General features: G+C 41.0%; 1 protein-coding gene across 7 annotated transcripts in view; it reads right to left on the bottom strand.

The window, feature by feature from the left end:
- SNX24 (sorting nexin 24) overlaps positions 1–13,274 on the bottom strand; it is a 132,328-nt gene extending 119,054 nt beyond the window's left edge. Inside the window, exon 1 of one of the 7 annotated variants that reach the window (XR_004318673.1) lies at positions 12,965–13,274. Coding sequence is in view for 3 of the 7 variants with exons in the window: in XM_032476588.1 (XP_032332479.1) it covers positions 9,343–9,414 (72 nt within the window). In the remaining 4 variants the exon portion in view is untranslated. Of the gene's footprint in view, positions 1–9,342; positions 10,009–12,964 lie in introns of those variants that run through there. The other 6 variants (XR_004318675.1, XR_004318672.1, XR_004318676.1 and 3 more) reach the window with 6 other exon arrangements.
- Positions 13,275–14,254: the final 980 nt, after the last annotated feature.

The raw sequence follows: 14,254 nt of genomic DNA, 5'->3' as shown, positions 1-14,254 counted from the left end.
CTTGCACACACTATTTCCTCTGCCTAGAATACTGTTCCCTAGATAGCTCCGTGACTCATCCCCTCACCTTCTTCAGGTCTCTGTTCCAAAGTCACTTTCTCAGTGAGGGCTTCTCTGATGATCCCCAAAGCACTCTTATCCCCCTTCACTTGCTTATTTTACTAATATTTATCACTATCTGAGATATTTATAATTTAATCATCACATTTCCTTCTGCCCTCTTTACCCATCCAACTAGAATCTAAGCTCCTTGAGGGGAGAAAACTTGATGGACTCCCATTGAAGAGAGACTTCTGTTTTGTTCATTGCTGTATCCCAAACAGGCAGATTAGTGCCTGCCACTTAGTAGGCAGTCAATAAATATTTGTTAGACAAGTGAATAATTTGTTTCTATTTTCTCTTGGTATTATAAACAATGTGACAATGAATAACTTTATATGTATATCCTTGTACATTTGTGGATGTAGACCAAAAAGTGGGAAGGCTGGGTCGAAAGGTTATATAAATATTTTATTTAACAAATATTACCAAATTGACCTCCAAAGCAGATCCTCCTAGTTATAGTCTCACCAACAGTATGTTAGAGAACCTGTCTCCCCTCACTCCAGTACTCATCAGTACTCCCCTCACCTCATCAGTACTGGTTTTTATTGATCTTTTTCATTTTGAAAATTGAATTAAAAAAAACACTTGTTTTCAACTTTGCCTTTCTTTAGTTACTAGTGAGACTGACTATCTTATTGTTAAGTTTTCAGTCATCTGGACATCTGATGTTTCTCTTCTATTAAAAACAATTTCATTACTTGTAGTGCTTCCAGGACAAAATTTTATCTGGGCATCTATAGTCCCACTAAACCACTCCATCTAACTACAAACTTTAGCCCTACCCCCATCACCTACCCCTTCTGACCAACTCTCAAGACTTCTTTCACTTCCCCAGACCCTTCCTTGAACCCAGAAAGATCTTCTTTCCTTCCTCAAACTGACAAACTTCCACTTATTCTTCCAAAACGAGTTTTCGTGTCAGCTACCCTGCACCCACAAGACTAGTTCAAAGCCTGGGAGACAGCAGGCACATAATAATCACGAGAATGAATCTTTGCTCTACTTGGATTGTGTAATTTTGAAAATAAGATTAATTTCCATAAGCAAGGTGAAGAGGAGGGTGTAGAAGAGACAGAAGCTTCCAGTTTCTAAAACAATTTCAAAATCCCTAAATTTAACTAAATTCAAAGAACTAAGAAAGGGTAGATGGTGAGACTCAGCCCACATATTGGTTCCTCCTCAGAATAAAAATTATAAAGTGAAAACCTGAGTAATCTGTCTTTTTAATAAAAATCAACAAGAGGACAATAGCATATTTCAAATTCCCACAATAGCCCCTTTAAACAAAAAAAAAAAAAAGAAGGCAACTAAAAAGGGACACTAGAATGTTTCAAATATGCCCAATCTAGTCACAGAATTTAGCTAGCAGACTATATGGGATCTACACTGAGATACCACTGCTCACCTATCAGATGGGCAAAAATCCAAAAGCCTGACAACACACTCAGTTGGCAAGCTTGTGAGGAAACCAGTTCTCCAATAAATTCATATGGGAGTGCAACATTGCACAATCCCTGAAAAAGGGAATTTGACAACACCTGGCAAAATTAAATATGCACTTACCTTTTGATCCAGTAACTCACTGCTAGACATCTAGTGAAAAGATACACTAACAAAAGTACAAGAAGACACATGCACAAGGCTAGTGACTGCAGCCAACAACAGAGAGCAGAGCTATAGAAAAGAATGCACATCTCTGTATATGCCCGTGTAGTCGTCTCCACGATATACACTGTTATATAAAAAAAGCAGGTGGAAGAAAATGTTTTAATGTACTACTGTTTAATCTAAGGAGCAGGGGAACAAGTATACCTGTATTTGTGTATGTGTATATATATTTGAAATATAAGGATAAACCATAACTTTTAAAAAATAGTTATCAATGGCAGAGGAAGGCGATAGGGTGAAGAGGACATAAATAGAAGCTAGATTTCAGCAGATCAACCTGATGCAGCATGTAGTTTATACAAGTATAAAAGAAAATTAATTTTTAAAAAATCCCTAATAATACAAAATAAGATAAGACTGAATAGCTAATTGGTGGTTAAGAGATGCAGACCCTGAGGATGTGGAGTTCTGACTATGGGACGTGAGCATCCTCAGGTTCTGGCATCCAGAGCGGATCCTGGAACTAACCCCCTACAGACAGTGAGGGACCGCTATACTGAGATTTTCAGTGTGGGAGAAAGAAGATACAGTTGAAGACATAAGAGACTAGGAAAACAAGTTCCTACCTTGACCACAGAGAAGATCTAGAAACCTCCACAATCCCACTTGTCCCTTGGAATCCGTGCGGAACTCATTCCAGAAGCCCCAGCAGAGGGAGAGGGTATAGCTCAAGGGGCAGAGTGTGTGCTTAGCATGCACAAGGTCCTGGGTTCAATCCCCAGTACTTCCTCTAAAAAATAAACAAACAAACAAACAAACAAACAAAAAAGAAACAAACAAAAAAGGAAGCCCCAGCAGACACCAAACTCTGTGGATACTCAAGTCCTTTCAAGTCATTTATATAAAAGGGCATAGTACAGTGAATACTGTTAGCTCTCCATAGTCCCAAGTTTGGCATCCACAGATTCAATGAATTGTGCACTCATTTCAGTTGGTTGAACGGGTGCAAAACCTGCGGACTGGAGAGCCAGCTTTATACACCGTGTGCCCAGAACACAGTCTCTAAATCACTTCCCACTAAAGTTAACCAGGGATCTTTAGAGAAAAAGCTAATTCTAGATCTGGGGCAGGAAAGGTAGACGATTCACTGGGAATATCCTGTTATACTAGGAAAGCAAGGAAGTTATCAAAGATGATTTAGGTTGTGTCAAGGACACAGCACCCAACTTGAAAAAGCCAAACTTGAAAATGGCCAAAGATGGAACAAAAAGTATATAAGAATGACAAATGCAGCGAACTTAACTACATCACATATGCTAATACCCACAAATTCATAACAATGCTAACTTCTTCAGTAAAGCCTGTTATAACTTGTAGTTTGTGATCTTTGGAGACAACCAACTCATTACCTTGACAAATAAATAATAAAAGAAAGAGTCAAGCATTTATCCTGCCTTTCCTATAAAAACCACACCGTAGAGTAACTAGCTTCTGAGGCAAAGTTTCTTTTTATACATGTATTCAAGCCAATAGATGAAGAGGGAATGATAAAATTACAATATCAATGCTTAGCAACCACGAGTGAATTAACAGATCTAGGCAATGTTCTTCAGTGGCTGCTAGCATCACAAACCAAATCTGAAAATGACCAAGCCTATACCTACTTACCATACAAGGAACAGAAGAATGTGTTAATAATGACACAAGGATGTAGGCAGCACAGTCCACTGTGGGAAACTCTACAGGACAAATAGTTTATACAACAAAATAATTGTAAAAGAAAAAGAGAAAGAGGGGAGCATCTAGTTCAGAGGCAGAATGTATGATTAGCATGCACGAGGTCCTGAGTTCAATCTCCACTACCTCCATTAAAAAATAAGTTGATAAATAAATAAACCTAATTATAAAAAAAAAAAAAGAAAAGAAAAAGAGAAAGAGGTAGAAAAAGAACCTACAGAGTAAAAAAGTCTGAGGAGATGTACTATGCAATCACATTATATAAGGAGATGTATTATTCAATCCCAATGCAAGCAAACTGCACTAAAAAAAAAATGCATGGGAATATTAAGGACATGTAAAAATGGATTTATATTTACAATACCGATGAATTATGGCTTATTTTTTTTAATGACTTATTTTTAAGTATCTGATAATGATACTGTGATTCAATTTTAAAAGGGGAACCTTTAATTTTAAGACATAAACTGAAAATATTCACAGATAGGCCTGAGATTTCCTTCAAAAATGAAATCCTGGGGAGACTGGGCAAGGCGCAGTGCGAAACAGTGAGAAACAAAATTGGCCAGGAATTTATCATTTAAAAATCTGAGCAAAGGGGTCATTATCCTCTCCACTGCTGGAGACGTCAAAACTTTCCATAATAAGCAGTTAATTTTAAAAGGGAGGGGAAGCAAGACAACAATTGAGAATTAAAACAGAACAGACTCCACAGAGCAAAATAAGAAGAAATTGCATTAAAAATCTGAATCAGTACCTGGAAACCCAGCATAAGAATACAAGGTATGAGCCCGATGGCTTACTTGTAGGATGGAGAGATACAGTGGGGGAGGGAAGGAAAAGGAGAAGGTGGGAAGTAAGTATCTCCATGTCGTCTATAATGTATCCTAATCATTTCTTTAAGTATACTAGCCCCTAGGAGCTTGAATGAAAGAAAACAAAACAGAAGACAAAACAAACAAACAAAAAACATAGTAAATAAGGCTAGAAAACTAAACCTGAATGGAACACACAGTAGAAGTTGTAATAAGGATATTAGTCAGTTAAATGTAATAATTGCTTCTGTGGTACCTCAAAGTATCAGCAAAGAGTTTATTTTATGCAGTACAAATACATATCCTGGACTTTGGTTTACATTATTAATTCACATTAAAGAACTTAAAAAAAAGTAAACTTCAAGGCAGTCCCTACTTGAAATAAAATGAATAAATCATGAACACAGCTAGAGAGACACCATTCTTTGCACTTTATAAGGATCATCTAACTTAATCCTCAAACCATCCTATAAAGTAGGTACAGGCAGACTTCATTTTATTGCATTGCACTTTATTGCGCTTTGCAGATATTGCTTTTTTTTTTTTAAACAGATTGAAGGTTTGTGGCAACCATACATGGAACAAATCTATTGGCACCATTTCTCAATTAGCATTTGTTCACTTCATGTCTCTGTGTCACATTTTGGTAATTCATGCAATATTTCAAACTTTTCCATTATTATTCTGTTCATTATAGTGATCTGTGATCTTTGAAGTTTCTATTGTAATTGTTTTGGGGCCCCCCAAACTGTGCTCAAATAAGACAGCGAACTCAATCAATTAACATTGTGTGTGTGTTGACTGCTCCACCATCTGGTTGTCTCCCTGTCTCTCTCCCTCTTCTCAGGCCTCCCTAACCCTGAGACACATCAATATTGAAAGTATCCCAATAAATAACCCTACGATGGCCTCTAAGTGTTCAAGTGAATGGAAGTCACATGTCTCTCACTTTAAATCAAAAGCTAGAAATCATTAAGCTTAGTTAGTGAGGAAGGCATCTGGAAAGCTGAGACAGGCTGAAAACTGGACTTCTTGAGCCAAACAGGTAGCCAAGCTATGAATGCAAAGGCCAACTTCTTGGAGGAAATTAAACCTGCTTCTCCAGTGTATACATGAATGATTAAAAAAAAAAAAAAAAAAAAGAAACAGCCTTATTGCTGATACAAAGATTTAGTGGTCCGGAAAGATCGAACCAGCCAAAACATTCTCCTAAACTAAAGCCTAATCCAAACAAGGCCCTAATTCTCTTTAATTCTATCAAGGATGAGAAAGGTGAGGAAGCTGCAGAAGAAAAGTTTGAAGCTAGCAGAGTTTGGTTCATGAGGTTTAAGGAAAGAAGCTGTCTCCACAACGTCAAAGTGCAAGGTGTGGCAGCAAGTTATCCAGAATTCCTAGCAAAGATAATGAATGAAGGTGGCTATGCTAAATAACAGATTTTCAGTGTAGACAAAACAGCTTTTTACTGGAAGATACTATCTAGGACTTTCATAGCTAGAGAGGAGAAGTCAACGCTTCGCTTAAAAGCTTCAAAGGACAGGCTGACTCTCGTTAGAGGCTAATGCAGCTGGTGACTTAAAGTTGAAGCCAGTGCCCGCTATTATGAAAATACTAGGGCCCTTAAGAATTATGCTAAATCTACTCTGCTTGTGTTTTCTAAATGGAACAAAGCCTAGATTGACAGCACATCTGCTGACAATATGGTTCAGTGAATATTTTAAGCCCACTGTTGATGCCTACTGCTTAGAAAAAAAGATTCCTTTCAAAATAATACTGCTCATTGACAGTGCACCCGGCCACCCAAGGGCTCTGATGGAGATGTACAATGAGACTCATCTTGTTTTCATGCCTGCTGACACAACATCCATTCTGCAGCCCATGGATCAAGGAGTAACTTCAACTTTCAAGTCTTATTACTTAAGAAATGGAGCTCATAAAGCTATAGCTGTCATAGTGATTCCTATGATGGATCTCGGGAAAGTTAACTGAAAATCTTCTGGGAAGGATTCACCATTGTAGATGCCATTAAGAACATTAATAATTCATGGGAAAAAGTCAAAATATCAACATCACTAGATGTTTGGAAAAAGTTGATTCCAACCCTCATAGATGACTTTGAGAGGTCCAAGACTTACTTCACTGGGGGAAGTCATTGCAGACGTGGTGGAAATAGCAAGAGAACTATAATTAGAAGTGGAGCCTGAAGACATAACTGAATTGCTGCAAATCTCATGATAACATGTGAACGGATGAAGAACTGCTTCTTATGAGCAAAGAAAGTGGTTTCTTGAGATGGAATCTACTCATAGTGAAGATGCTGTGAAGACTGTTGAAATAACAACAGATTTAGGATATTACAGAAGATAAGCTGTCCAATTTTGAAAGAAGTTCTACTGTAGTTAAAACGCAATCAAACAGCATTACATGCTGCAGAGAAATCTTTCATGAAAGGAAGAGTCCATCGATATGACAAACTTCATTGTTTTCATATTTTAAGAAACAGCCACTGTCACCCCAACCTTCAGCAGTCACCACCCTGACCAGTCAGGAGACATCAACATCAAGTCAAGACCCTGCACCAGCATAATGATTACGGCTCACTAAAAGCTCTGATGATGGTTAACATTTTTAGCAATAAAATATTTTTAAATTAAGGTATGTACATTGTTTTATTAGACATAATGCTACTGCACACTTACCAGACTACAGTACATGTAAACATAACTTTTATGTGTTCTGGGAAACCAAAAAAATTGTGTGACTCACCTTATTGTGATATTTGCTTTATTGTGGTGTCTGGAACTGAACCTGAAATATCTGTGAGGTATGTCTATGCCAGTATTCTTCTCTTTTACAGATAAGGAAACTAAGACACAGGGAGATTAAGTAGCTTGCCCAAAGTCTGACTTCAGGCTCAGTGCTGGAGGCAAAATTTGAGGCAGACAGCTAGGTCTGCCTACAGCCTGTGCCTTCACTGTTAGGCTGTGTCAGCTTTCCTCACAAACTGGTGGAACATTATAAACAGGCTTTTGCCAAACAGCAAAAATCAATAAGGAAGCATCTGAAGTAACCAAAATTTAATCTAATCTGCACCGGTTCATTTCTAATTAACACACCTGCCTCAGTTTTGAGACACAGTGTGCTACAACTTAGACTACTTAGTATCACAGCAAAGCAGACAAAACTGAATGCGATGTGGTATCCTAGATCGGATCTTGGAACAGAAAGAGGACATTAGTGGAAAAACTGGTGAAATGCAAAAACTCTGGAGCTTAGTTAATAATAATGTATCAATGCCAGTTTCCTTGTTTTGACATTACCATGGTAATGTATTGATGTTAACAGGGGAAACTTGGTGAGGGGTATATAGGAACTGTCGGTATTAACCGTGCAACTTTTCTGCAAATCTAAAATTATTTCAAAAATCAAAGGTTTATTTTAATAGATACATTTTCTAAGCACCGTATTTGCAAAATGCAATCGTCTTGTTAAAAAACTGATTTTTAAGTGAAAGTAGCACTCTGTTAATGTTCAAGAAAATTTTCAAACTCTTATTTCTTGTCTTTAAGGAACATATCTTACACATGTTTGACTTAATCACTCAACACGTTTATTGTTTGCCTGTGCTGTGAGTTTACCACGAGTGAGGCACTGTGCCAGGTATGTCTTTGTTACACAAAGGCCTTATTCATCATAGACGCTTCTAATGGGTGACTGAAAGATACTGTTGTGGACATTGTGGTCTTAGCATCCTTCTGACCTTCTCCCACTGTGGTGTCTGCAGGGTTAGATGGCAGGAATGGACTGACCTCATTCCTAGCTTCAGAGATGCCCTCTAACTATTTTCATTCCACCTGCTTAACTTATCCTTGCCATGGTGATTGGTTCAGGCAGCCAATCAGCACACAGATTTCCCCTGGCAACAGAACTGGTTGAAAAACCAACTCAGGATAGTGAGATATGAAGGGAGAAAAGTGCCCTTGCTCTGGAAAACAAAACAAAACAAAACAAAACAAAACACCCTCTCTTTCTCTAGATGTTGTAAAATCCAATCCTTTTTTTTTTTTTTAAATAATCTGCACTGTTACCATTTTGTCACCAAGTAGAAGCTACTCTGAGGATGAAAGTAAAGAGAGAGAGGATGTGGCCAAGCCCCCTTACTCAACCTCTCAGTCTCATTCTTACCAGTATAGAATGGCAATAATAATACTCCCTGCAGATTACTGTTAATTCCAAGGCAGTATATGCACTGTGGTTATTAAAAACAACTGAGAATTGGGATGATATTAAAGTTTTGCTAATTTTGTGGTAGTATTTACATTTACATTTATGTTTCTTTAAAACAGTCTTTACCTGGCAGATATTCATAGTGAAACATTTACAGGTGAAATTTCAGTTTGGATTTGCTTTAAAATATTCCAGAATTTTTTAAAAAGTGGAAGAATGAAGGGTGGTGAGTGAAATAAGAATTGTGAAATACTGAAGGTGAGAAATGGGTAAATGGCAGTTCATTATACTTTTCCATTTGTGTATTTTAATCCATAAAATACTAAATAATTATCCCTGCACATACCTCAATACTATGACCCTGTCTGTATAGAGCTGCCTTATGTGTTGAAAGGCATGATACATGAAGTAAATCAGAGAAAGAATCCAGATCCCAAGAAAAAGACATATTTATATAAGTACAACAGTCACCGACATGTAGTTAAAATGAACTTGAAAAACTACCTAATTCAATGCCTTGACTTTTACAGCTATGAAAAGTGAAATCTAATACATTTCAAACTTTCATGTTGTTACCTAAGTAGGAATTCTAGTTTTGTTGTTTTTATCAACGATGTATCTGAAAATTGAAAATCCTAGCCTAACCTGGCACCCAGGACCTGCTCACCTTCATGTCCAGTGGTCTGTCCTCCATCCTCACCTTTCAAGGACACTGAGCCACATCTAGCACTTCACTTCTTATGAAGCATCTTATAAACATTCTTTTTCTTCCTGCCTCAGACCCCTGGGTTTCCTTCTCCCACTGGATACCATGCTGAGAATTCTCCGCTCACACGAGTTTTGGGATTTTTACCTTCTGTCCTGCCTCTTTCCTCACTTTACATGCCCTTCCTGAGAAGAGCATCAGCTTCTGTGCTTTCTTCATCTTTTATGCTGGATGAACCCCTGGAGCCATATTTCTAGCCCAGACCTTTAGATAGATCCTAACTCCAAAATGAAATTGCCTCCTCTGCCACAAAAAACTCAGTGGGCCCCCAGTTGAACTTCCCCCTCACTTCAGTTCTTTTTTGGTCATTGGCACCCGTATCCATAGGAGTCACCCTGATGCTTCACATCCGGTCACCAGACCCTGGAGATTCTTAACAGTCCTCCCCTTTCCTTTCCCATTTGCCTTAGTTCAGGCCCTCATCCTCTCCTTTCCGGTCATTTTGCAAGCATCTCTTAAATGATGAATGTTCTAAGGTCATCTTTCTAAATGCAAACCTCATCACGTCACTTCCTTCCTTAAAACTCCAGTGACTTCCCACTGAGGTTGAAGCCCATACTCCCTTACAGCTCTGAAGGCCAGTGAGCTGGTCTCACCACACCTCTCTCTGTCAGGAATCACTCTGCAAGACCCCCATCAACCCACTGAGCTGCTTCACGCCTCAGGATCACTGTTCTTTTGACATTCTTCTCCTGTCAGAAGGCTCAGTCATTCACTATTTAGTTCGCACACATACAGTGGATTTTTACTATATGATAGGCCCTGGACCAGGGTACAGCAGTGGAGACTGAAAGGGTCCTAGCCTTAAGGAGCTTACAGGCTAATAGAGAAATAGATATGAAATGAGTACACCCTGGAGGGGAGGGGGAGTTTGGGGTGGGAAGGGGTGGTGGATGGAGAATAACCTCCCCATGAAGGCATATTTGGTTTCACCTGCATTTTGTTACAATATCTTTTCCTGCTTCTTTGTAAACTAAAATGATTTAGAAGTGGCCTTTTTTTTTTGGTTTGGTTTGTTTGGGGTTTGTGTGTTTGTGTGCGTGTGTGTGTGTGTGAACTTGGGAGTTTCAAATGCCTTTTTCCTAAGATGAAATTCTGCCCTGCACTTCCTCTTTCTAGAATTCACAATCCCAGCATAAAATCTCAACAGATGTCAAATGTCAGCATTCCTGAGCATGCCCCCCAACCCCAGCAGCACCCTCAGGCAGAGCGGAACTGCCCTGTCCCTCCTCAAGACTCCAGCTGACATCAGCACATCCTAACCCTTTTGACCTTGCCGCTCCTGGATGGGCTGAGAGTCTCCAAGGATAGACAGGAACAGCATCCCTGCATCTTCCAATTCCCCACATGAGACACTGCAGGCCCACAGTAAATGTTTAAATGTTCAAAGGGCAAAAAGTCACTCCTTAAAGGTAAATTACTTTGTACATTGAGCATAACTCTGTATAAACTTTCTGAATTTAGCAATACTGATAAAAACTTAGAAGGCCCAGAAGTAACACTTCTACTTAATGTTCTACAGAAATCTAGAAGTAGACATAAAAAAGCATGTACAGGGATGTCTTATTTCAACACTTGACACAGGCGCTAAAAATGAGAAGCAAATGTTAATGACCATCAATAGAGATCTGTGTAAACACACGGTGCCAACCTCCTATGGAAGATCCTTTCTGCTTTAAATTTCCTATCACTGAATTGTCAGAACACAATTTAATATTTCTTAAATTTAAAACACAATCAAAAAGGTACTTTTTACACTAAAGTATACATTATTTCACCAGGTTCCTAATTAGGAAAACTGAGATTATATTTTGAAATTCTGGGTTTTTCAAAAAAGATTAAATATTATTCACCGCTGAAATCCCAACAGCTAGAACAGAGACATACAGCAAGCACTTGGTTAATATTTGCTGAATGAATAAACTGCTATACAATTACAAAATAGTTGTGCCCAGGGTACAAAGTATCTAATAGCTGCTTCACAAACTCACAAGGAAAAAAAACCACTTGCAGAAGGTATCTCAACAAAAAGTTCCCAACCTACGTGAGTTAGGACTTCTTTTTTAAGTAAAAATTTAAAAAGTACACAGACTTTCATCACATAAGCAATCATCTAACTACCAAGTTTACCAAGAAAAGGGCTCCTTCCAAATCAGTTGATTCATAACCTGGAGTCTAGCACATGGTTGGCCATACAACAGGTAATAAGAAGAAATATGAAAACCTTGGGTTAAAACACAGATTCTGTAACAGAAGTAAATCAGTAATTCGGCTCTACTTAAGTGCTTACGTAGGGAGGTAATTAACTCTTAGCTTGGAATACTGGGTTCACCTTCAAGAGACCAAGGCCCCTGACAAGCTGCCTTTTTGTCCCCAGATCCTAACAGGAAGGGAGAGATGAGACCTGAAAGAATGAAAGACAGCCAAGGTTTCAGGCCTAAGGAAAAAGCCATGAATAGGTTCAAATTAAGTGCAATTTCTCCACCCTTTTTTGGGAGGACAATACAGTAAATTTAACCAAATCCATTTTTATTTATTTATATATAAAAATAATGGCCAAGCTCTTCTTTAAAGTTTCCCACCCAAGGGAAGGCACTTTGAGTACTTGTTTTGGGACACTTAGACCCAGCAGTCTACTTAACTTTAAAAATTCACATACTCTCTGGATTTTTTTTTTAGTCACTACTTTTAATTCTAAAAATTCCTTTGAGAGGGTGATTTAATCCTCGCTATGAAAACACAAGGTTCCAAATAAGCTGTCATCAAAAGCCAGTGAGATTAAAACACTTCTTTGTCAAACTAATGTAACTGGTGTTTAGCAAGTGAGTGAATTATGTGTGAATTTAAAAAACAAATCTGCGCAATCTTCTCCAAAGCCTACCTGTTCTTTAAATGGAAGTAAGTTTTTCCAAGGTCTACCCAGGCTGAGGCATTTCTCCCTCTAGCAATGACTATCTAGATAAAGATGTCTAAGTTCACTGGGCAATCAACTACCTACAGTTCACTTACTGCCCTGGGTCTCTGCCCTCGCGGCCACTCCTCCACTCTTGAGGGCAAGGGCCCTGTTTCTCTTTCCCCGGAGACCACAGTTCTAGGTATGGAACAGGTGCTTCAGTGGGTACCCGATCTTGCCATTTCAAGGCACTTAAGAACTAAAAGCAAGCAAACAAACAGAAACTTTGGAAATCATCTAAAATTAAGACGTGTTCACTTCGGCCAACAAATCCTGCAATTTTTTTTTTAAATTAGCGTATTTTCCAGCGTAAATGAATCCTACAGAACTTGGAAGCCAACATCAACCCGCGGCGAAGCCACTTCTGTCTGAGAAGAGGGGGGCAGCTGTGCCAGAAACCAATGCAGTCCATCCCGAAATCCAGAGGGCGGGCGGCGGGCAGCGGGCGGGGAGAATGGCGAGCGCCGCGTTCAAGGACTCGACTCCCGGCGCTCCTGCCTGGAGGCCGGGAGCGGGGCTGGAAGGGGGAAGGGACCGAACCCTTGCACCTCTGGCCTCCGCCACCGCCGCACCAGGGAGGGGGCGCCCGTTTCCTTGACAACCGCGCGGGGCACAGCTCTCCCTATGGGCCGGGGGAGGGGAGGAGAAGGGAGGGAAGCAAAGAGACCCCCAGCGCCGGCGGCCGGAGGCACCTCCTGAGCTCAGTAGCCGCGGCCCCAGATCACGGGGCCTTGTCCGGCCGCGGCCAGCGCCTACCGTGTATCCCCGCTCCAGGTCACTCTCCTCGTAGCGAAAAGACGGGATGTAGACCTCCATGGCCGCGCCAGCGGGCCGGTGGAGGGCGAGCGGGGGGCGGGCTCACGGTCGCGGCCGCTGCTCCGCCCTCGACCCCGCCGCCCCGCCTCTTTTCCCGGCGCCCGCGGGACTCGGCAACTGCGCCGCACGGACCCAGCTACCCCGTGAATCCTGCTGCCCGCCGCGCTCTGGGCCCGCCCGGCCAGTGCCCGGGACCCAGAGCCGACGGTGTGGGGTTCTGGGCGCCTGGGTTCCTGGCCCAAAGGGCGGCGGCGATCAGCTGGGCCCGGAGGAGGCGGGGCCTGGAAACCTGTGTGTGTCTGCAGAAGAGGGATATGCGCGCCACCGCGGACAGGGCCGCACCCGGGCGCTCCCAGCCCTTGGGGCTTGAGCTTAGCCCTAGGTTTGCAATTTGCAAGACACTACCCTCAACAGATTGCGGGACAAAAAGGAGTGGAAAAACTTGGAGCTTCTTGATTTTGTTTTGGTTGGTGAATTTTCGTTTTAACACTCGGCTGGTATGAACAGCAGTAAACCCTACACTTGGTAAAAGACTTGCCTGTTTCCCTTCAATTCCAGGGTCAGCGTCATGTTCTGAGTTAGCCGTCGAACCTAGGAATGATGCTGTAATACAGACCCCGAAAGTCGGCTGTTCACTGAGACAAACGGTCTGGCTTCCTACCCCAGTTCTAAAATGCCTCTCGGTAACTGTATAGGGCTTTTTAACATAAGAGAAAATAGAAGACGGGGAAAAATGAAAAAAGAAACGTGAGGGCCGGAATCTGCCCCTCAGGCCAGAACCTAATAACCTGAAAATACCTAAAAGAGTAAGTGTGCTAGTTTGAGGAAACTTTGCAAACTCTGAGTTCCTTCCTTAGGTTAGAGGACAGAGCGGAACAGAAACTTGGGGGTGACCTCTTGGGCTGTAGGTAAACAGCTGCGCCCACCTCTGTTTGCCCAAGGAGCATTTCTCCTTGAAACTCTGAAGTTTATGATGAGACCTTGGTCACGGAAAAGATAATCAGGCCCTTTGCTTTAAGAACTAGTCTGATGTGGACCCTGCAAAGCCTTCAAACTTACCCCCATCTGAAGGACCCCACCCCCCATCTCCTTCTCACTCACACGCTCGCAACTCCGGGATGTGTCTGCCTCTCAGAACTCCATGCCTCAGCATAGGTTATGCCCTGTAACCAGACTATCCTTCCTCTTTTCCATGGCCTAGCACCTCCTGATATAACCAGACAGCTCTGT

The sequence above is a fragment of the Camelus ferus genome, chromosome 3 (genome assembly GCF_009834535.1).
Source record: "Camelus ferus isolate YT-003-E chromosome 3, BCGSAC_Cfer_1.0, whole genome shotgun sequence".
Classification (NCBI taxonomy): domain Eukaryota; kingdom Metazoa; phylum Chordata; class Mammalia; order Artiodactyla; family Camelidae; genus Camelus; species Camelus ferus.
This window is presented reverse-complemented; position numbering and strand designations above follow the sequence as displayed.